The 23924-nt window shown below is 41.0% G+C and overlaps 1 protein-coding gene across 3 annotated transcripts in view; it reads left to right on the top strand.

Annotated features, from left to right (window-relative positions):
• The window catches only part of LOC122808944 (dynamin-1-like protein), a 1240976-nt gene extending 1227983 nt beyond the window's left edge, over window positions 1-12993 (top strand). For all 3 annotated transcript variants that reach the window (XM_044080100.1, XM_044080098.1, XM_044080099.1), the window contains 2 exons: window positions 11881-12040; window positions 12154-12993. In XM_044080100.1, coding sequence (XP_043936035.1) covers window positions 11881-12040; window positions 12154-12210 — 217 coding nt within the window. In that variant the 3' untranslated portion in view covers window positions 12211-12993. The remainder of the gene's footprint in view (window positions 1-11880; window positions 12041-12153) is intronic.
• Window positions 12994-23924: the final 10931 nt, after the last annotated feature.

Raw genomic sequence — 23924 nt, 5'->3', positions numbered from 1 at the left:
TAGGGACGGCTTGCACCGGTCACCACTGGGCTTTCAGATATTGGCAAAGGCTCTTGCCATCCCCATAGTGCCTTTTTTAGGCAAGGCTCAAAAGTCAAACCCACCCCCATAGACAGCACAAGGAACAAGAAACTAAGGGTAATGCTGCTAAACGCTAGAAGTCTTAACCTCAAGATGCACGCACTCAAAGCTTTCCTCAGTATGGAGAACATTGATATCTGTGCAGTGACAGAAACCTGGTTGAAGGCTCCAGAGAGCACCCCAGCACTACCAGGCTATACCTCATGTCATGCTTTTCGGCCCCAAAACCCGGACCGAACCACAAAAGGAGGGGGAGTTTCCATATTTATCAAGGATATCCACACCTCCAGGTTAATGGCATTGCACGAAGTATCGGAGACCATCCATGTGCAACTAACAGTGGGCAAGACTGCTTTTCAGTTTATAGCATCCTACAGGCCACCCTCTCAATGTCAGGAATCCCACTCTGCTTTCCTGTAAACATTGGAGAACATGAAGATCTCTCTGAACACCATTATATTGGGCGACTTCAACTACCCAAACATTGACTGGGAGCACTACTCAAGCCCCAGCATCTTAGCCCAAAGGTTCCTGGAAATTATAAACTCAAATGCTATGGAACAACTAGTCACCACTCCCACAAGAGGGGACAACATACTAGACCTGATCATTACCAATATGGGGACTCTATGCTCCACACCAGAAGTATATCCCTCATTGGTAAGATCAGACCATAAATTAATTTCACTGGATGTCCACATCCCGACCCCACCCCCAGCCCAGAAAACCACAGTGAAAAACTTCTCAAAAGCGAACGTCTCACTCCTCAAAACCGAAGTGGAATCCTTCAAGGCCCCAGGGCCAGTGGAAACTACGGCCCAAACTGCAGAATCCTATATAAACGCATTCTACGGACATCTCCAGGAATGCATGGATCATGCTATCCCAAACAAAACCAAGACCCAATCATCCAAAGGCAGGCGTCCAGTCTGGTGGACCCCTGCCATAAATAAACTGTACAACAGAAGGAGGAAGCTACTACATGATAGAGCAAAATCCCTAATAGGGAAGGCATCTCTGATCCAGTACTAGCAAAAAATTACAATCCCTCATAAAATCCTGCAAGGCCAGCTTCGAGAGTAAAATTGCACAGGACACTAAAGACAATCATAAGGCTTTTTTCAGTTATGTTAGAAACCTGGGATGCAACTCCCAGACTTGTTCTGAGTTGATTCTAAATGACAAAAAATACACTGAACCCACAGACATCGCCAATATCCTGGCAGACAGGTTCAGTGCAAACTTCTCCACCCCCTACCCTGCAAAAGAGCAAGTATCTATCCCGGCAGAGGGTTGCCTCCCAAACATCTCTGATGCTCAGGTGAAGGCTGCCCTCTCCAAAGCAAAAAACACTGCTTCCATGGGACCAGATGGCGTCCCAGGTTGCGTCCTACATGAACTCCAAGAGGAACTAATCCCTCAAATAAAACAGCTATACAATCTCAGCCTCACTACAGAATATGTGCCCACAGAATGGCGTACAGCAACAGTGGTCCCACTCCACAAAGGTGGAGCCTCTACGGACCCTGGAAACTATCGGCCCATAAGCCTGACTAGCTTAGTCTGCAAGGCTATGGAGAGGATCATCATGGAGCTCATAAACAAAGACATTGGGGACCTACCGACACTAGATCCTACCCAGTTCGGCTTTGTCAAGGGAAGATCCTGCCTTTTGAACCTGGTTGACTTCTTCGAAACAGTCACCAAAGCCATAGATGAAGGGAAGGTAGTCCACACAGCCTATCTGGACCTTGCAAAGGCATTTGACACAATACCCCACTTGGGCATCATAGATAAGCTATCCAGCTTAAATATAAATCACTATGTCACAAGATGGGTCGCAAACTGGCTCAAAGACAGAACCCACAGAGTGAGAGTTGCTGGAGCCATGTCCAACTCGAAACCGGTCACAAGTGGCGTCCCATAGGGTTCTGTCCTGGGACCACTCTTGTTCGGTATATACTTTTCCGAGGTACAGGCAAACGTGGAAGGACTATGGCTCACTAAGTTCGCAGACGACTGCAGTAACTGGTGCCAGCGCCATGGTTTAAAGCTAAATGCCAAAAAATGTATAGTCATACCCTTTGGCAAAAACAATGTGCCCACAAATTACCACATAGGCGGAAACCCATTAAGTACAGAGAAAGTTATTAGGGACCTGGGGACCCAAGTTGATAGCAATCTCTCCTTTGAAAACCACATTGCCAAAGTGGTTAGAAAGACCTTCTACATAGCCCACCTCATCACGAAGGGTTTCACATCTAGATCGAGAGGTAATCGTGCCCCTTTATTCATCCCTCATCAGACTCTTCATAGAATACAATGCCCCTTTTGGGATGTACCTTACCCGACACCTGCAGCAATTAGAAAGACCCCAAAAGTATCTCACCAAGAGGATCAAGGGTCTCAAACAGATGCCATATGCTGCTCGGTTAAAAAAACTCCAGCTCTACTCAGTTGCATACCGCCTACTTCGAGGCGATCTATGCCTGACATACAAAGCTATGTCAAATCCAGAATTAATGGACATGCTCCACCTCAGTAAATCTAAATCCCTTAGAGCCACACGCTCGAGGGACTTGAACCTCAGCACAGAAATAAATAGAACTTGCTGGAGGGACAGGTTCATAACCCAGAGGCTCCCTTCACTCTGGAATAGAATTCCAGTTCATGTGAGGCAGAGCACCTCACTGAATCTCTTCAAGAAGAATCTCGATAGGTGGATGGGGGATCGTAGGTTTGTCCCAGGGATTACTCCCGTGTCACTATTAGACAGAGGCACAGTAAACTAAACCTTAAAAAGGGCACAGTATACTCAAATCAAGGGGTGGCGTAAGCCATACAGAATTGGGCTAGGCTTATAATTGCCCCAGGGCAGATAGCCTAGTATGAACCTATGAACAAAAAACTTTTACCACAGTGGCTCAGGCAACAAAGTATAAAGGGTTGTTGCCAAGTTTAGAGGGCCTATTACAAAGAAAACAACCAGAGATCCTATAGAAGTATTAGAAATCTTTTGGAAATTTCACAAAAATATGTATTAAGCAGCGAAATGTGGAACTCAAGAAAAAGTAAAAAAAAAAAAAATAGAAATGTTTATGGAAGATTTAAATATGCTGAGGTTAGAGGTACAACAGTCTGAATTACTAACAGTCAAGACAGGAGAGAATGAGATAAAAATGTGGATGTATAACCAATCTACAGGAAAGTCCCCAGAAATAACTGGCATTGCTATGGAAGTTTGGAAGCTAGAAGGTAAGAAGATGGTAAATATCTAGAAGGTTTTGTATTTTAAAAGGAGGATAAGCACCAACATACTAGAAGAAAGTGGTCATGGCTGTAATACTTAAAGATGGTAAAGACCTGTCAGATCCAGCTTCATGTAGGCCCGTTTTGATTATAACCATGAGTATAAAGTGTTTGTCTATAATGGCTATAAGAATGGCAAAGTTAATGCCAAAAATGATGGATATGGATCAGTGTGGTTTGTGGATTGGAGGCAAACATTTGACAGCATTAATAGAGCAATGATAATCCAGAGGGGAAAAGAATGTAAGAAAATACTACTGTTGGTGGGTCTTGACGCAGCGAAAGCATTTGACAGAGTAGGCTGGGATTTTATGAGTAGAGCAATGGAAGCATTTGCATTCCCTAACAAAATTATAAGGTTGATTAGGAGGATGTATAAGGGATTGGAGGCAAAATTTAAAGTGGGTAGGTTCCTCTCATCCAGGCAATGGGTGTCTTCTTTCCCCTTTGTTATGTGTTATTTTCTTTGGGTCTAAATATGGGACTCAGAAATTCGAGGATATAATTGTGGTGGTAGTCAAGAAAAATTGACTTTATTTACAGTTATTTACAGATATTATTTTATACCTGATAAAACCAGAAAATGACAGTCCAGTGTTGTGGAACATTCCAAAACAGTTTTAAGTCTTTTGGAGATACAAAATTAATGAAGATAAAGCGAATGCAATAGTTGTAAACTATATACCTACACATGGATTGGTTCAGCAATCCCCATGTTTATGGGGACATGATAAAATGAAGTACTTAACAGTATTGATTAAAAAAGATTCTGCTTTGGCAGTTAAGGATGTGTGGGAAGAGGCTACACAAAAGATAATACAAAAACTGAGAAACTGGAAGCTCTGTTTTATGGATATGGATAGCAAGATACAAGCAGTGAAAATGTTTTTAGTCCGTTTAGTTTTATACATAGATCAGGCATATTTTTATCAATAAGAGGAGAAGTTGCGGATAACAATTAATAATAAATTAAAGGATTTTATCTGGGAGGGGAATAGGGCAATAATGAGGTGGGATAAGCTGATACTTCCAATAGAACAAAGTGGTTTGAGATTACCTGATTTGAAGTAGTATTTCAGAGCTACACAGTTAAGGCTGCTATACATAGCACATACAGAAAGCTACAATTCAAAGTGGAAAGGGATGATGAAATGGAGGAAGCTTAAGAAACAAGGAAAGGGGTTTTGGATGAAGATTCTTAAGGAGAGTAACAATAACCATACATTATATTATATTCATAAAGTAGTAAGTATTCTAAGAACTAAGCCAGCACATGGATGGAGAAAGGAGCTTTTGCCAGTAGGGATGACTGCAATTAGGGGTACAGAGAATAGGCAAGAGGGGGGCTGGAATTTACTGGAGAAAACTGGTAAAGGAACCAAGGTATTGGGAGCAAATAATTAAAGACAGAAAGGTAATAGAATGGGAAGGCGCCAATAATTAATTTCGACTGCAGGCTAGCAATTCCCTTCCCTATCAAGGATTAGTATCACAGTATGGGCAAAGAGAAAGGAATAGTGGGATCCTAAGCAAAGGCCAGCACTGGTAGGGTTTTTAGTAGAATCTAGAACAGAAGTTGCTGTTAAAAAAGGAATAATTAGTAAGGCACTGAATGAATTCTGTAATGTTTGATTAACAATAACTGGGTAGATTATAAGGGCTTGCAACTGTGTAAATATGTCATTATGGTTTGTTTTTATGTATATAAAGGTATGATTGTCTATGTCTTAAGTGATAACATGGTTTATTTGTTTTTATGTATAAATTTATGATTGCCTGTATTACAAGTGATTTTTTTTTTTTAAATTGTGGTTTACCTGGCTACATTCTCAGAATCTCCTGGAAGATGTAAACATGAGATTTTAAATTTTCCTTTAGATAGTTTTTGGACCTTCTGCTACAGAGGTTATATAAATGTGATATGAGAGGTAAACTGATTCTGGGAATCTCAGATTTTTCAGAGCTCCTTTTCCAAAATTTCTAAGGGTTTCTGTACCCCTTCATCCAATCTAGTAATAGACATATATGCTATATATAATATAATAGACATATAATGTTTAATAACAGACTAGCAAAATGCTGATAAACAGATGTTTAAAAAGAAGTGGAGGGGTCAAAAAAGAATATAGGAACCCCCCAAAACAAGGACAGTCAAGTCTTAATGAATATGTAATTACATCCCTCCCATTCCACCTTGGTAGTTCCTTATTCCATTTAGAAAGTCTTGCTCTGCATTTCTTTCTTTTTTCTGTGTCTGAAGATCATTCAACAAGGTTACAGATGGCAGTGGGAAAGATTTGTCATCCAACAGACCAAACACCTCTATTTTGACTCATTCTACAACACATGCTGTCTCAGGGAGTAATGGAATATTGCTTACTTTGCAGTTGGATAAAGTTTTTTTATTCAAGAATTTCTTTGGTACCAAAGAAAGAAAATGTCTGGAGGCCAGTTCTGGATCTTTCTTTCCTAAACCAATTTGTGATAGTGCCCAGGTTCAAAATGCTGTCAGTTCACATTACCTCTTCTGCCTCATTTAAGCTTTGTAGTAACACTAGATCTAAAATATGCTTATCGTGTTCCCTATTCATCCAGACTTTAGGTTTTTAAGACTTTGTGAAGGGATCACATTATCATTTCTGTGCTTTACCCTTTGAGCTATCACTGCAATAAAAGTGTTCATAGAGTGTCTAGCTCCAGTTATAGCTGATTGTAGGCTACAGGGTATCTGCATGTTCCATATTTAGATGATTTGCTTATTTATTTTTAGAGTCTCTTTCAAAGTGTCAGGAATTGCTGTCTTGGGTGAGACATATCTTACACAAGCTGGGATTCCAAGAGGACATTCAGAAGTCTATTTAACTGCATAACACAATTGTATTCCGGGGATGTCTGCTAGACACCTGTTTTCAAAAATAGATCTGTATCTACATCTACTTCAGTTGTTTTCCACTCACTTTGGTCACTGCAAGGGAATACCTCAAGATTCTGGGTCTCATGGCATCTATGATTCTTGTGGTACCCCTGGCAAGACTCCACATGGGAAAAATACGGTCTGTCTAGTCCCAACTCCAACATCCATTATCTTTTCAAATTCCAGTTCTGAGATTTCTCTAAAGAGAAATCACTTGGTGGGCATCTCAAATATCCCTAAACCCAGAATGCTTCAGACTTTGCTTGTGGAGCAATATCCAAAGGAATAAAAGTGCAAGATGTTTTGAACAACAAAGACAGAAGCAAGCACATAAACATCAAGGAAATGCTTGCTGTTATCAAGAATCACCTCTGGTCCTCAGGACCTCATCAAGTGGTTTAAAGACAGTACCACAGTAATGTGGTACATCAACAAGCAAGGAGGAACTAAGCATTACTCCTATGCAGACTATCCACATTAACTTGTGATGTAGTTTTGCAGCTCAATTGCACTCTACAGGCATCTTGCATTCCATCACAACAAAACTGTGTGGCAGACAAGTTGAGCAGGACAAAGGCAGACCCTTACAAATGGAAATTAAATCGGGGCATCTTCAAAGATTTACTCCATCTGTGGTGAGCTCCTCAAGTAGACCTTTTTGCCTCCTCTCTGAACAAAACTTCTGCTCCAGGACTCCCTGCAAGAAGGTCTGGAAGACTGAAGCCTTTTCCTTTCCTTGGACGGAAATGTTCCTGTATTCTTTTCCATCCTTTTCACTGATATCCAGGGTACTTCTGAAGATTCAGAAGGAATCCTCCAAGATCACTGCTATGACTTCCTTCTGGGCCAGTCAACAGGAATTCTGAATTCTCTTGGAATTGTCCAGGCGCAGTTATCACAAGCTGCCTCTCAGCATGGATCTACTCACACAAGAACAGAAGTGTTTGATATATCCCAACACCAAACAACTTCAGCTGACTGCCTTGATGATAGGGTCTTAATACCTTTTCAATGTCTGTTTTCTGAGTACATGCAGCAGGTATTCATGGAGGCAAGAAAGCCTGTTACTAGGAAATTATATATAAGCAAATGGAAAAAAGGTTTTCTAGTCTGTGCCAACAACATAACCAGAACCCATTCAAGGCTAGTGTGTCTGGTTGTTTCACAATATTAATATTTGTGCAGGTTACTAGCCTCTGGCATGTCATACTCTATCAAGGTTCTTTTGTTGGACATTTCAGCATGACTGCCCATCCTCTTTCAATGCATTCTCACATTAGAATGTTTCTTGAAAGTGTGTTGCATAAGAGACCCCCAAGGAAACTGGTGGCTCCTCCTTGGGATCTTAATTTTATGTTAGAGAAACTATCACTTGCTCCAATTGAACCAGCTTATCTGGCTGACTTGAGGGTCTTAACATAGAAAGCTGTTATACTGATTACTCTGACCTTTGCAAGAAGAGTATCCAAGTTGCAAGCTGTTATGGTGGTTTAACCTTTTCTCATTTTTCACAGAGATCATTTTCTTGAGAATCATGATTGATGAGCAAAAGCAGATACATAATGATTGATCACTATTAATTCAGCTATAAAAATTACATTTGCTTACTGGGTTCTTAATAATGGTTTGCACTTTATTTCAAATAAGTTTAAAGTTACATACTTTGTTAACCTACTGTTTGTTTCAGCCTTTAATTCTAGATGGCCATGGTTTGGTGATAGTGAGTATAACAGCCTAGGAATAATTAGAACATCTAAATACTCATTCGATAAACATGTCACCTAGGTTCGTCTGACTGCCTTAAGACAACTTGAACTATTGGTCAGAAACAGCTTACTTAGAGATGATGATTGATCTCATTTTACAAAACTTGTGTGCATCCTGTTATTGGGCATAACAGTATGTTTTGCAGCTGTAAAACTGAGTAATTTCACTAGAGTCAGTTCAAAGAAAACTTACTAAAAGAACATCAGTCAACGGCTTAAGCTACTGAATGTTGTTGACTTTAGGATCTCTTCAACATCACAAACAAGTGCTATAGTTGCAAATTAATATTAGCCTATAATATAGCATATGGGATGAAACTAAGCACAGCTAAGACAGAGGTAATGGCAGCAAATTGGAGAAATCAGAATTTGAGAATTGAGATGGAAGAGAAGATAGTGGAACAGGTAAATAGCTTTAAGTATGTATGGGGTTGGTTGAGGAAAAGGGAAATATGAATGAAGACGTCAAAGCTAGAATCAGAGGGGCTGCAGCCAACTGGAATAGAGTCTCAGGTGTAGTCAATGACAGAAGAATGTCAAAGAAGCTGAAAAGTAAGGTGTACAAGACAGTGGTGCGACCAGTACTACTGTGTATGGTAGAGAAAGTTGGCCAGTAAAGGCAGAGCAGATGAAGAAGCTAGAAGTGATGGGAATGAAGTGCCTGAGAAGGCTGGTAGGATGCACACTGTGGATCAGATGAAAAAATGAGGACATAAGAGCAGAAGCCATCGTAGCTCCGATTGTAGAAAAGATCAAAGAGAATAGATTATGGTGGTTCAGACACGTGCAGAAAAGCAGAAGACAATCTGGGTGAAAAAGATTTGGGACAGACCGGAAGAAGGTAAGAGGAAACAAGGACATCCAGCAAAGAGGTGGATGGATTGTATTAAAAAAGACCTGCGACAGTTAGGCATAAGTGTCGAAGAAGGCAGGAGTGTGGCATTGAATCGAGAGAGATGGCGACAGTTAACACAGTATCCCAACCCCATGTAGAAAATGTGAAAAACGGGGCTGATTATGTAGATTAGTCTATAAAGCATTCTGTGATGAACTGCTGTAGGTGCAAATGTATATTAGTTTGTAAAGCATTCTGTGATAAACTATTATGAGTATTATTATATGTTGAATTGCATACTAGTTATTGTACACATGAGCACAATAATTTACATTTTAGGATTAACTTTAATAGAACTGAAGTAAAACTGTTTAACTCAGTTTATTACTGTAGCATGGAATAAACTATCTCATGCTATCTTCAATTCTGAAAATTAGTCTGTGAGAGTAAGTTTTCACTAATGGATTTCTGAGTGCTCAACTTATGAACTTTTATAACATATGTATGGGCCCCATATTTTTTTTTTGGTTGTTTCAGTGGACCAGTAGAAAGAAATGGGAATATCCCCTGTTTAAGTATTTTTTTTAAATATCTGTTCAGTAGTAAAAAAATATTAAATTGTGGGCTGTATTTGTCATTCAGCTGTCATGACATATTTGTGTCATCTTCATGTAAAACAAATATTTGAACGAGAAAAAAAAAATAAATGGGTGTCCACCTATTAATTGCAGTTTACTACAAATACAAATTTAGTAACAGCCCATTATCCTCGTGTAGTGCTTCCATCTTAGAATTTCAGTTGCATCTTACAACATACAAGTCCCACCTCCATAATGATGAGTCTTCCAAAACAAGTAGAGATAAAAGAACTGGAGGTGGAGTCTCCAGAGAAGGGAAGGAGCAAATTACATAGAAATTAAATGGAATTCGTGGGAGTAATATGTGCAGAGCAATGTTCAGGAGGAAGAGTGAGATTTAAGGGAAAGCAGGGATTGTACTATTTAAGTAATATACTGAATGAAAATTGTTAAAAAGAAAACAAGTATATTGCATGGTAATAATGGAAAATTATTAAAGTTTGTTTTCAGTTAAATTATATCTGTCTGTGTCATTTCTTAAAATTTGAATGAATAAATATGTTGAAAATATTAAATGGTAATTTTCTTCATAATGCTTTTCAGTCTAGTAGAGATGTAGAGCATTTAAAAAACAACAGTCTGCCTTTTTCATTTGAATCCTGTTATTCCTCCCTGTTCTCTTCCACATCCAATAAACTTATATAGATGCCTGGATTTAAAATTCCTGCATGAGCACCCTCTGTTTCACAAAATGAGTATGTTGGAAGTTCCTTTAATTTTGCCATTTCTTCCACTGCTTTAGTAAAAGTTAACATTCCAGCGGTACAAAACACTTTTAGAGCTGTAGGGAAAGTCAGCTTATATTTCATTTTACATCAGTTACCTTCCCTAACAGCAACCACGAACTTCAGATTTTGTTAGAAGGTTGCAGCTGAGTAATTGCCTTCCAAGTATGCTGTCCAGTCTGTCACTGTAACAATTTCCCTGGTTGCCATAATTGCCACAGCACTTATTTTTGTATGCTGTCATAATACTGCACTAAAATGACTAGGTTTCCTATGTGACCTCTCCCAACTCAGTTGTGGCAATCAACCTATTTTATTTTGTTCCCATTGGTGATTTCATGAAACCTTTCAACTGCCCTATCTTAGTTTTCACAAGCTGCAACAGATCTAAGCTTTCCTGTCTTGTCTGTCTACCATCTCAACCAACCTCAAGTTCTTTCTACAAACCTTATCTTTTGTAATCATTTAATGGATGTTCCACATTTTCTGCCTGACCACCAAGTCTTTCCATTTTGCTTTGCACTTCGGCCACGTGTTGGTTAATTGACATCATGGTAATCTCTTGATTGTGCAAGAACACTGTCATCTGCACCAGCGACTTGGTTTTCTTGCATATTATAACAAAAATTTTGATATGTTTCATATGCCAAGTTTAATATCCTCAAAACCCCTGTATAGCATTTAGTTGTGCCAAATTCTAAGCATCTGCAGAGCATTGCTTTGGTTGGCAGCTGCATCTCTTAAATCTTGTCCCTACTCGTGTCTTCCTCTGTAGTTACATTTTTAGCAAAACTCTCTATATTTTTACCATTATTCCACCAACAGTCCCCTCACAATTTTAATAACTTGCATTGAATAACTGTTTGCTCACAAAAAATGCAATAATTGGGATGACGGCCTTTCTTGTCAAGCACCACAAGACCTACAAATACTACATTTCTGTTGCCCCTTCCTAGTGGAGTAGCACAATGTATGGTGCCTTTTAATGTCTGAAATTCTGTCTCATGACCATGGTTTTAGCATTTCTGTTGTAAATTCACCTATTAATTCTATTTGTCACTTTATCTCCAGCTCTTCTGACCATTTATCTTCCCACCGAGTAAATGCTGTAATGTTGGACTCTGCTTTACTGGCCTTTCAATTGCTGGGGTGACTGCGGTTTCAGAGTTATCAGCTTGTGCACTTTATGAATACTAGATGAAGGGCAAAGAGGAGATGAGTCCAAGTTTTTGATGCCTCCAGTTTCTCTCCATTAACTGGAGGTAATACTTTTAATGGCACAAGTATTTGTCCACATCAGTATGTATTAGTTTAGGATGCTGGAGGACCCTTGAACACCAGTTACTACTTATATTCCTTACCAAAAGTAGATTTGTTGGGATTTCTCCACATTTTCCTGCTGTGATCAGTTTTCTGAAAACTTGGAAGACTTTTTAAATTCCAGATTTTTCAGTGTTGAGGCAGACACTTAGTTTCTGCATCAGTTAAGCTACCTACCGTTCATTTTTCCATTAAGCTCTGTAAGGAGAGGATGTCCTAGAGTGGAAATTACAGTGTCTTAAGTTTAATTTGTTTTTATATTTTATCTGATTATTTTTTATTTTAATTGCAGTGTTCCAAAAACAGTGATGCATTTCCTAGTGAATTATGTAAAAGACCATCTTCAGAGTGAATTGGTGGGGCAGCTATATAAATCCCAGCTCCTAGATGACCTTCTAACGGAATCTGAGGATATGGCTCAACAACGTACCGAGGCAGCCAATATGTTGAAGGTAAGTTAATTACATTAGTGCCCAAAACAATTTATGTGCAGTAGTTATGGTTTGCCCTCTTAAAAGCGCATGTAACATATGCTGTACTGATCCTTAACTTTGTTTTTCCACAGGCTTTGCAGCGAGCAAGTCAAGTGATTTCTGAAATTCGTGAGACACAGCTGTGGTGATAATATATCATGCCTCCAGTTTTTTTTTTCTGCAGTGAGCATGAGAACAAATCCTAAAACTGTGCCCATAGCCTGATGGAGTTCGCTGGCGCTGTGGCGAGCAAGCAGTCTTTTTCTTTCAATATCTTTCAAGACAGTACAGCTTGTATAATTTTTATCACAAGGAGAGACGTGGAACATTTTTATTCCTTTCGTATGACTCTCTTCTTCACTGTTGTGGTGAAATGTTAATGTATAAATGAAAGTGTACAGAAAGATTTTTGTAAAGATTGTTGTGTAAGTCATAAAGCATTTAGTATTCATATTCTGCAGATGTTCCTATTTATTTATGTTTAGACAACGAGCTGTAGTGAATATTGCACTGAAAAAGGTAGCCACTTAGAGGAACAGAAGGAAATGACTTTGGCCAGTAAAAGATATAACCTCAAACTTTTATCTGATTGTCCAAATTTGTTTAAAGAATATTCCAGTTTTAAATGACTAACAAGGGTTTGGTACCATTGCACAGTGAAACCTTATGCTAGCTACAGCACATCAGTAGACCATAACTGAAGTTTAAAAGCTACCTTGGTGTATGCTTTTCTGTACTAGGAAATTAGTTTTCAATCACTTTTGCTGGTCCTCTATTTAATTGTCCACAACATTTGCCAGTTGTTTGAGACCAACACTCCCCATGTAACCTAGTGCCAACATAAAACTTTTAACTGACAGACCGTGAATAATTATGTATTTACATGACAGCCTATTTGAATGAGATAATAAATGTGCTGTAACTGTGATAAATTAGTTGTCATTCAGTTTTTATTCAGATTGTCTGTGTTGTTGCACAGAATTGATTCATTTAATATTGTATACAGTATATTTCTATCAGCACTGTAGTATTTCCTCATGATAGTGTGCAACTTTGCCAACTGGCTGTCATATCTCAAGAGCACTTTTTGTCTGCTCAACATGTTAAGATTATCGTATATTATTTCTAACATGGTAAGATGCTATCCAGAAATATGGGCTTTACTCAGTTTAGCAAGCTACTTTACCATGGCAGATGAACTTTGCGGTGCTTGGTGTTTGTGCGCATGTGCATGCTTGTGTGTGCGTGTGTGTGCATGTGTGTGTGTGTGTGTGTGTGTGTGTGTGTGTGATTGTTCCAAGACAGGAAGGCATCTTGATTTTCCTCCCAAGAGGAAAGATTCTGAGGAACCAAGATTGGAGTACGGTTATATATTTGCACCTGTCACTTTGAGTCTCTAGGTTTTCAGCCTTTTTTTTTTTTTCCATATGTTTAACCTATAAAAATACTCTATTGAAACAGGAAAGGATTTGTATTCAGTCTTTGGGAAGGGTAGGTGAACTATGAAATTGAACAGAAGATCTTTTATGTATCAAAATATTATATACATCCTGTTAAGGTAGTTTCTGGCATGTCAGATTCTACACCCATAGCAGCTGTGGTGAACATTTAAGGTAACATGCTTACTTTCTGGATTTCTTTGTATTTGGCATAGAAGACCAAGTAACCTGTATACTTCACACTTTGAAAATTATCTTAATTAGGCACATTTCCTTTAATTGTCCCTGACAAGAAAATAACTGAAGCATTCTTATTCACTGTAGTCCTATGATTCCCCTAAACTGTTGCACCAGTTCTTCTTTTCCTATTAATAGCTGCCAGGAAGTAATGCAGTCTCCCACATCTGTAAAAATCAGGCAGTTTCTGCACCCCCCTTCCCTTGTCCATCCGAGAAAGAGGTTGTCTCCTTAACAAGTGGATCTCTGGAAAGTCATTGCTTCATTGTTATCGATTCTTTATATGGTATAAATTGGTCATACTTTCAAAACTGACCAAATTTATGCCCCATCAATTTTATTAAATATCTGTATGCAACAGTTCTCCTTCATAATGTTGACTGTAAATTCCTGAAAGTGCACAGTGCCGAATTATTTCCAAAAATCCTGTACTGCCAAAACCTCAGAAGGCCGACAAAACATCGAAAGTCAACAGTTCCAACTGCACCATACCTACAAACAAGTGCTAATATGGGTCAAAATGGGGGTGAGATTTTGCAGTTTAGAATATCAACGTTTGAGGTTTTGTGAAAGAGCAGTTCGGAGTTCGCAGAAGTGGGTTTGCTGTTGTGGCCTTTGACATTATGGAGGTAAATCGTATTTAACATGCGCCATATATTAGTGTTAGGATAGGCAGCTGTCTTTACCTACAAGTGTAGGCTTGAATTGATTCTTCTCTGTCACTAAAGGTAATTTCTGGTCCCTGGAAGAATAAAGAGCCTTTGCACGTTTTGATTTTGGTTGTATTCTTGCTGTCCAATGCACGATATTTCACATGGTCCTTTATATACCACAAGTTGCTTTGATAAAGTAAGGAGACTGCTTTTGATTAAACATGCCATCTTTTATATTATTTCCATTTCTTCATTGTTGACGCAAAACTCCTTGCAGCAATAGTGTGGTTATTTCAAGAGTCTCCCACTTTAGGAGATTCTGATCATCATCACCATTTTATGGCTGTGTCAAGGACTTTCAGCATTGGGTTGGTTATTAATGTTCTTCCATTTAGGGCTACCATTTTCTTTTTATAATGCACATGGTTTATCCTAGGATGCAGGATTCAGACCGTGCCCATGCTGCCATCCCTGCCTCCGCCAAAGGCTTTGACTCTCATTGCCTACTTTCAAAATCTTATTCCTCTGACCTCTGTCACAGCCAAAGGGTTTTTGAGACTTATGAGATGTATGGCATCTGTCATCCCTTTGTTACCTTTAACTAAACTCCACATGAGGGAATTTCAGTGGTTCCTGAAATCAGTCTGGCAACCGCATGCACATCCCCTAGAATTTGCAGTTCCTGTTTTTCCCATGTCTAAAGAAAGAGCCTCAGTTGTGGATTCAGCTGATGTCTCTGAACTCAGGCATTCTCTTTCATCCGCCTCTTCCATCTCAAGAACTGTGCACAAACGTCTCAGAGGTAGGTTGGGGAGCAGCCTTTGGCACAGTGATAGTGCAGGGGGTCTGTTCTCCTCTTTAGCAAAAGGAGTGCATCAACATAAAAGATATGAGAGTGCTCCTGCTGGCTCTGCAAGCCTTTCATCCCCTTTTTCTCCGGGTCCTCTCAAAGTTTTGGTCAACTATACCACAGTCCAGTGGTATGTAAACAAACGAGGGAAACAAAGTCTTACCTTCTCTGCAGTCAGCGTGTTAAACTTTTAGCGAAATATGCTATGGAGGGAACTTCTAGGCCTGACATTGAGTCTTCACTGAAGAGAAAGGCCAAAAAAAATAAGGTCGGGTTCTTCCACTGTGCCTCCTACATCAAATGTCTCTCTCAAGGCTGATGAAAGCGTGGAGGTTCGCCCAGTTCTGGGGTCAGATTCTTTGGCAGGGACCACTTTGGAGACCACCATAGATCCGATAACAGGCTTATCCTTGGAGGTATTGCAGACATCCATTTCGGACATTCAGGGAGAACCAGACCTATTACTGAAGGACCTGGGGGGGTGGGACCTCAAATTCTGACAAGGGAGGAAGTTCTGACAGCAATTATCAAATTGGCAGACGTCAGGCCCTTCCACTTTTCATAAGGCAGACATCCAATTAAAGAAAAAGCAAAAGACAAAGCATGTTTCTTCTTCTAGGGACCCTCAAAGTGAGTGTCAGAATTTCACTCAGGGCTTATTTAATCCCCTTATGGCTCTGAAGCCTCCTCTAGTGCTCTGTTCCTACTCCTCATTGGACATTTTCCCCCTCACAAGAGGGCAAGGGAGCAGGATTCTTCTGATGAAGAGGTTTCCTCAGATGAGGAATCTTTGGCCTATTCCAACTAAATTCCATCACCTCTAGAGTATGCTTCTCCTGAAGAGGAATCTACTAGTCCAGAATATCCTATTGAGGAGATTACTTTTGGGGATACTATTGATAAGATGAGGGAGTACTTCAAGTGGAACTGCTCCCAAGTTTCTGATGTGCAACAGAGATATTATGAACTCCTACAAATGGAGTCTCCATCATCTGCTGTCCCTCCAGTTTTACCTGCTTTACTGGATACTTTTTCCTCAGCATCTTAGGTTCATGATTCTCAGCCCCTTGGCCCAAAGAAACCTGACCGCTTCTACAAGGTGCCTGATGATTGCAAATTTCTCTACAAGTCCCCATCTACCTATCCTTCAGTGGTGTCTGTGGCTTCAGATAAGCCATCAAAATTACTGCCTACCGCGAAACAACTTCTGCCCGTTAAGGAAAGCAAGACAACGTAAAGATCGGGAAAGAATTTCTATACTTCTGCCACCCTTGTCTTTTGTGCTGTTAATTGCCAGACTCATTTGACTAGATATGTTTTGGCCCCCCTGTCCCAGGCAACTCGAGCTATTTCTGACCTTCCAGATTCTGAGGGGATAACTGCCTCATCTTTGTTAGGTGCTTCCTCTCAGGTGACTCGCCATTCTTTCAAGTGCAGCTGTGATGTAGCAAAAGCTTCATCTAGGGCTGCTGCTTTAGGATCTGTATAGAGGAGGTATTCCCAGCTAAGGCTTCAACCACTGCCAGATGTTGATGGATGCTCCTTTAGACAACAATGGCTTGTTTGTACTGCTGCTGCTTATTTGTTCAAGTCTTTGCAGGAGAAAGGCAAGGAGTTACAGGACTTTGAAACATCTTTTTGTTTCATCTGTGCCTAAGTTCATAGGTAGGTACTAGGCTATCAGCCCAAGGGCCTAAGTAATCCTAGCCAACAAGGTTCTCTGGCTTACGCCACCACCCAAGAAAGTTAATTTCCTGTGCCCCCGTCGAGCAGAGCCACAGATGTGATCCCCAGGGTGTATTTCCTATTTCCCATCCACTCATCAAGATTTTCTTGAAGAGTGCTAATGAGGAATCTTGCTTGACATAGATGGGTAACTTGTTCCAGAGTATAGGAAATCTCTGGGATAGGAATCTATCCCTTCAGCATATCCTGTTTGTTGTGGTGACAAGGTTTAGGTCCCTAGAGCGTGTAGCTCGGAGGGATTGGGATTTATTAAGGTGTAGCATGTCCAACAGCTCTGGGTTTAACATAGCTTTATATGTTAGGCAGAAATCTCCTCGTAGTCGGTGATATGCTGGAGTTTTTTGAGACTGTCAGTGTAAGGCATCTGTTTGAAACCAGTAATCCTCTTTGTGAGGTACTTCCGTGGCCTTTCCAGCTGCTTCAGATGTCTTGTGAGGTACATTCCAAAAGGGGCGTTGTACTCTATAATGGGTCTAATGAGTGCCGAGTAGAGGGCAACAATGACCTCTTTTTTCCTGGATGAGAACCCTTTTGTGATGAGGTGTGCCTCATAAATGATTTCCTGACTACTGTGGCGATGTGATTATCAAAGGAGAGACTACTGTCCACCTGGGTCCCGAGGTCTCATCACACATTCGGCATTAAGTAGACTGCTGTTTATGTGGTAGTTCATGGGTACAGAGTTTTTAACCAAAGGAGATGACCGTGCACTTTTTGGCATTGCGCTTAAGGCCAAGTCTCTGACACCAGGCATCTGTCTCAGTGAGGCCCTTCTGTAGGATGTCCACATCATTTGGGGACTCGACTATGGCTCCTAGTTTGCAGTCATCTGCGAACTTCATTAGCCAGAGGCCTTCTGTGTTAGCCTGTACTTCAGAAAAGTACATACCAAACAGGAGAGGTCCCGGGACTGAACCCTGTGGTACTCCACTTGTCACTGGTTTGAAGTCACATTTGAAGTCTGCAACTTTTACAGTGTGGGTTCTGTCAGTGAGCCAGTTGGCAACCCATCTTGTGACGTAGGGATTTATACCTAGTTTAGTGAGTTTAGCTATAATTCCAGAATGGGGGATGGTGTTGAAAGCATTGGTGAGGTCAAGATAGGCTTTGTGAACCACCTTACCCTCGTCTACGGCTTTGGTGACTGCCTCAAAGAAGTTGATCAGGTTCAGAAGGCATGCTCTGCCTTTCACAAACCTGAACTGGGTGGGGTCCAGAGTTTGGCGGTTACCAATGTCTTTGTTTATGTGTTCCATGATGATACGTTCCATGGCCTTGCAGACCAGGCTCTTCAGGCTAATAGAGCGATAGTTCCCAGGATCAGTGGTGGCTCCCCCTTTGGGAAGTGGGACAACTGTTGTGCGCCATTCAGTGGGCACAAAACTTAATGTGAGACTATGATTGAACATGGTGCTTAGGTGGGGAGCCAGTTCGTTCTGAAGTTCTTGTAAAATGCAGCCGGTCCCATGGATGCTGTGTTTTTGGTTTTAGAGAGTGCAGCTTTTACCTGAATAGATGTGATTACTGGGACTCTGCATTCTTCCTGTATAGATATGGGCTCTTTAGGGGATGAGTGGGGTAAAGTTAGCACTGAACTGTTCTGCCAGGATGTTGGAAATGTCAGTTGGTTCTGTAATTTACGTGCTGTTGTGCTGTAACTCAGAGCAGATCTGGGTGTTGCCATTGTGATTCCTGACATGGCTATAGAATGCTTTGTGGTTGCCCTTAGAATCACTGGCAATTTTCTTTTTGTAGCTAGCTTTGGAGGATCTTATAAGGGATCTCACCTTCTTACTGAGGCTGACCAGGCAGCTCCTCCACTCATGGGATTTTACTCTCTTTTGCAATAGTTTCTTCCTTCTGTTGTAGAGTTTGTTTATGGCAGGGGACTACCAGATTGGCTTCTTTTTTTTTTTTGAGGAATAGTGTCTTGGTTCTGTTTGTGTTAGCATGATCCATGCACTCGTGTAAGTGCTTATAGAGTGCATCTCTGTAGGACTCAGCAGTCGTAACTGTATTGTCCATCTGCATGGGTGTCATGAAGTTCACCACTTCTGTCTTAAGAAGCATGAAGTTGGCTTTGAAGAAATTTTTTACCGTGGTTTCCTTAATGGTGGGTGGGGGCAGGATGCAGTATCTAGGGTGATTAGCTTATGGTCGGATCTGACCAACGAGGAGTTGATTTCAGGTGTGAAAGACCAGTCACTCATGTTGGTAATAACTAGGTCTAGGATAATTGTCCCTGGTGGAGGTGTGGATAAGTTGATCCAGGGCATTGGAATTTATGAATTCCAGAAAGCGTTGAGCGAAGGAGTTGGTACATGAATAGTTTTCCCAGTTAATGGTGGGGTAGTTGAAATCGCCCATTATTAATGTGTTTGGTTGAACCCTAATATTTTCCAGTATATCAAGAAAAGAGGAGTGGGAATCCTGGGGCATGGTGGGGGATCTGTAGCACGCTACAATTTGGATTACAGTTTTGCCCAGAGTTAGTTGCACTGGGATAACCTCGGATGCATTATGCTGCGCAACTAGCCTGAGGGTGTGGATATCCTTAATGAAATATGAACACATCTCAGCCTTTGGTGTTCTGGTCCAGGTTAGATGACCAAAAAGTGTGGTATGAGTTATAGCCTGGTAATGCAGGGGTGCTCTCTACAGCCTTGAACCAGGTCTCAGTCACTGCACAGATATCGATGTTCTACATTTTAACGAATGCCTCGAGTGAGTGCATTTTGAGATTTTGACTTCTTGCACTGAGTAGCATTACCCTCAGTTTTTGTTTGCCTGTACCTGTTACTGTGGTGAATTTGTCATTTGAACCTTGCCTAAAAAAGGCACTATAGGGGTGGCAAGAGCCTTAGCCAGTATCTGGAATCCCAGGGGTGTCATGTGCAGGCTATCTGAGGCAAAGCATTGTGGTCTGTCGACCATGTCGTCCCAGGCAGAGATATACTGGATCCCCTCAGAATGACACCAGAAGCTTGGCCATTTGTTGAAGTCAATCATTTTTCCTTGTACTGCGGTATCATTCTGGGCAATGGCAGGATGCTACTCAGGGCTAGGGTCATACCTGCCTTGGCTACAAGATCAGAGAGCTCTTCCATGTCTCTCTTCATGTAGTCCAGGGAAGTATGTCTCAGGTCGTTCAAACCAACATGGACAACGACAAAGTCATATTTGTACTTGTGGAGTGACCTGAGTGGGTGGGTTATGTGGTGGATCCTGGCACCCGACAGGGAGCTGACAGTAACCTTCTTGTTTAGCCTGGTGAGTGGGACATCAGTGTGCCTGACTAGAGTCACCTATGACTTGTGTGTTGGGTACGTTGGTTTGCCTTACGAGCTGTGGTTTATTGGCACACTGAGTCTGTGGGTTATGTGTCATTTGGGTTGTGTTGAGGGGGTGGAGGTTGCTTGCGTTTCTGCTTTGGAGGTCTCTATTGCTTGAGCAGATTATTATTGAGAGCCTCTGCAAATGTTTTTGTGTTTTTATGTGTGGATTTTGGTGGTGTAGATTTAGTGGGACTATGTGATGAGTGTGATGTGGTTCAAGTTCTCTTCTTGATTGTCAAGTGCAGTCTTGGTTGGAGAGAGCTTTACCTCCAGTTTGGCTAGATAAGTGCATCTCTCACAGGTTGTGGTGTTGGGTGGTAGGAGGAGAGGTTTGTCTGTGTACATGGGCAATTGCTACATTGCCTCAAGATGCCCAGATTCATCAGATAGAAGAGGACACTGGAAGCTGACCCTTGGACATGCCTTAATAAAAAACTACTTCCCTCTAGACAAGTGAGGAAAGTGAGTATAAGAGAGGAAAGTAAGTGCAAAAACTGTTTTCTTCTAGGTAAAGAGGAAGGTTGAGTGCTGTAGTAATTTGTAGCTTATTTAGTGTTAACAAGTTCTGAACAAGTGCTGAGCACGAATAAGCAAATTCAAGTGCTAAAACTAAGAATCTGTACCTGGATCTTGTGGTAGATAGGGTACCTAGTGCTCACCAACTCCCACTGATAAGCTAGAATGTTTCCCTCCAACACAGAAAGGCTTGGGGGCTCAGAAGTTTACCAACAGTCCTGGATACAGCAAATATGTATCTGGACTAGACTAGTACTTTAAGGTGAGAAACAAGTGCAAGCGCGGGCTTTTAAACCAGAAAGTTGAAAGAGATGGAAAAACTGCCCAAACAGCCAATAAACAATTTCTGGGCCAGAAGCCGCTCTTGTGGTATATAGGCTACATAGTGCTTACCACTCCCACTAATAAGCTTAGAAGGCTTCCCTCCACCACAGAAAGGCTTGGGGGGCTCAGAAGCTTACAAACAGTCCTGGATACAGCAAATCTGTATCTGGACTAGACTAGTTACAGGAAAGATGGGAAACAAGCACAAATGCAGGCTTTTAAACCAGTAAGTTGAAAGAGATGGAAAAACTGCCAAACAGTCAACAAACTACAATTTCTGGGCTAGAAAACCCTCTTGTGGTGGATAGGTTGCCTGGTGCTTACCACTCCCACTGATAAGCTAGAAGGCTTCTCTCCAACAGAGAACGGCTTGGGGGGGCTCAGAAGCTTACAAACACAGACCTGGATACAGCAATTCTGTATCTGGACTACACTAGTTACAGGAAAGGTGGGAAACAAGTGCAAATGCAGGCTTTTAAACCAGAAAGTTGAAAGAGATTGAAAAACTGCCCAAACGGCCAATAAACTACAATTTCTGGGCCAGAAACCACTCTTGTGATAGGCTACCTAGTGCTTACCACTCCCACTGATAAACTAGAAGTTTCCTCCAACACAGAAAGGTTTTGGCAGCTCAGAAGCTTACAAACAGTCCTGGATACAGCAAATCTGTATCTGGACTAGACAAGTTACAGGAAAGGTGGGAAACAAGCGCAAATGCAGGCTTTCAAACCAGAAAGTTGAAAGAGATTGAAAAACTGCCCAAACGGCCAATAAACTACAATTTCTGGGCCAGAAGCCCCTCTTGTGGTAGATAGGCTCTACCTAGTGCTTACCACTCCCACTGATAAGCTAGAAGGCTTCCCTCCAACACAGAAAGGCTTTGGGGGCTCAGAAGCTTACAAACAGTCCTGGTTACAGCAAATCTGTATCTGGACTAAACTAGTTACAGGAAAGGCAAGAAACAAGCTTAGAAAAAATTTTTTTTTTGGAAAGGGAGAAAGGAGAAACTGAAGATAATGCAAAATAGTGGCTTGCCCTTCACAAATGTTTTCTCTGTATTAGGTAGAATGAGCTAGTAATGCTAGACTGGAGTAGAGCTGGGATAGAGCTGAACAGATGGGAATGGTATGAGTGTCTGAAGTCAAAATATGATCTCACTATACTCTGTTGAGTAAGCAAATGAGATAGACCTAGGAGGAGAGTACAAACACAAATTTACAGGAGGGACGGGCAATTCCAAGGCCACCAAGATTAATACCAAAACAAGAACAGGGAGGTTGGGTGGGAAACTAACTGCAGAGACAGAGAGAGACCACAGTATTCTATGAAACAATTAAATAGAAAAATAAATAACTATAGAGCAACACAGACCAATGAAGCAATTAAATACACAGAAAAATAAAATAAAATGCAGTACAATCTTTAACGATGCAAATTTGTACTTAACTTGGTTAGTAATGCAATTGAATGTAGGAATGTAGCAGAAGCCAGACAACTCAGAAATTGAGCAGTAATACATACAGGGAATGTGATGACTTCTTCTTTCAGCTTTTCCCAGTTAGGGGTCGCCACAGCGGATCACCTGTCCACTCATGATTGGCAGTGGAGTTTTACTGTGTCGAGTTGCCAGCTTGGCGCCCAACCTTCCACAGAAGGCACGCACACACTCACACCTAGGGCCAATTTTGAGTGTCCAATCCACCTACATCATGTCTTTGGGATGTGGGAGGAAACCGGAGCACCCGGAAGAAACCCACATGACCACAGGGAGGACATGCAGACTCCGCACAGAAGGCACCCCAGCCAAGAATCGAACCAGAGAACCTCTTGCTGTGAGGCGGCAACACTAACCGCTGCACCACTGTGGCCGCCCACATTCAGAGAATGTGACTAACTCTTATAAATACACAGAAATCCTCTAGGCTAAGAGTTTAACACTGAATATCAATGAAGTGAAACACAATAACCTCCATTATGTGCAGAGACCACAGTATTATATGAAACAATTAAATAGAAAAATAAATAACTACAGAGAGACACAGACCAATGAAACAAATACACAGAAAAATAAAATGCAGTACAATCTTTAACACTGCAAGTTTGTACTTAACTCAGTAATGCATTTGATAGTAGGTATGTACCAGAAGCCAAACAACTCAAATTGAGCAGTAGTACATTCAAAGAATGCGACTCTTATAAATACACAGAAACCCTCCAGGTTAAGAGTTTAACACTGAATATCAATGAAGTGAAACACAATAGCCCCCACTATATGCAGAGACAGAAAGAGACCACAGTATTCTATGCAAGAATTAAACAGAAAAATAAATAACCACAGAGAGACACAGACCAATGCAACAATTAAATACACAGAAAAATAAAATACAATTCAGTACAATCTGTAACACTGCAAGTTTGTACTTAACTCTGCTAGTAATGCATTGATTGTAGGTATGTAGCAGAAGCCAAACAACTCAGAAATTGAGCAGTTCCAAGCCAGCTTTTGTTCAGAGACAGACCTGTCCTCCTCCTAAAAGTAAATAAAGTGGAAAGAAGGGCTCTTCCACTTAAGACTACTCAGGCTTCTTCTGCACAGAAGCAGCCTTTTCCTGCTGAACCACGTAGTGTCCGTCACTCTTCTCTCTTCCTCATTCCTCTTTTGTTTCATCTCTCTCTTCCAATTTGGTTAAGCATTACACAAAACTCATGGGTTCTTTCAGTAGTTCAAAAAGGATATTTTATGGTTTGGAAATCCTTCATCCT

The sequence above is a fragment of the Protopterus annectens genome, chromosome 8.part0 (assembly GCF_019279795.1).
Source record: "Protopterus annectens isolate FY-2018-M chromosome 8.part0, PAN1.0, whole genome shotgun sequence".
NCBI lineage: Eukaryota > Metazoa > Chordata > Ceratodontiformes > Protopteridae > Protopterus > Protopterus annectens.
Note: the sequence above shows the minus strand (reverse complement) of the source record. Positions and strands in the feature narration are given on the sequence as shown.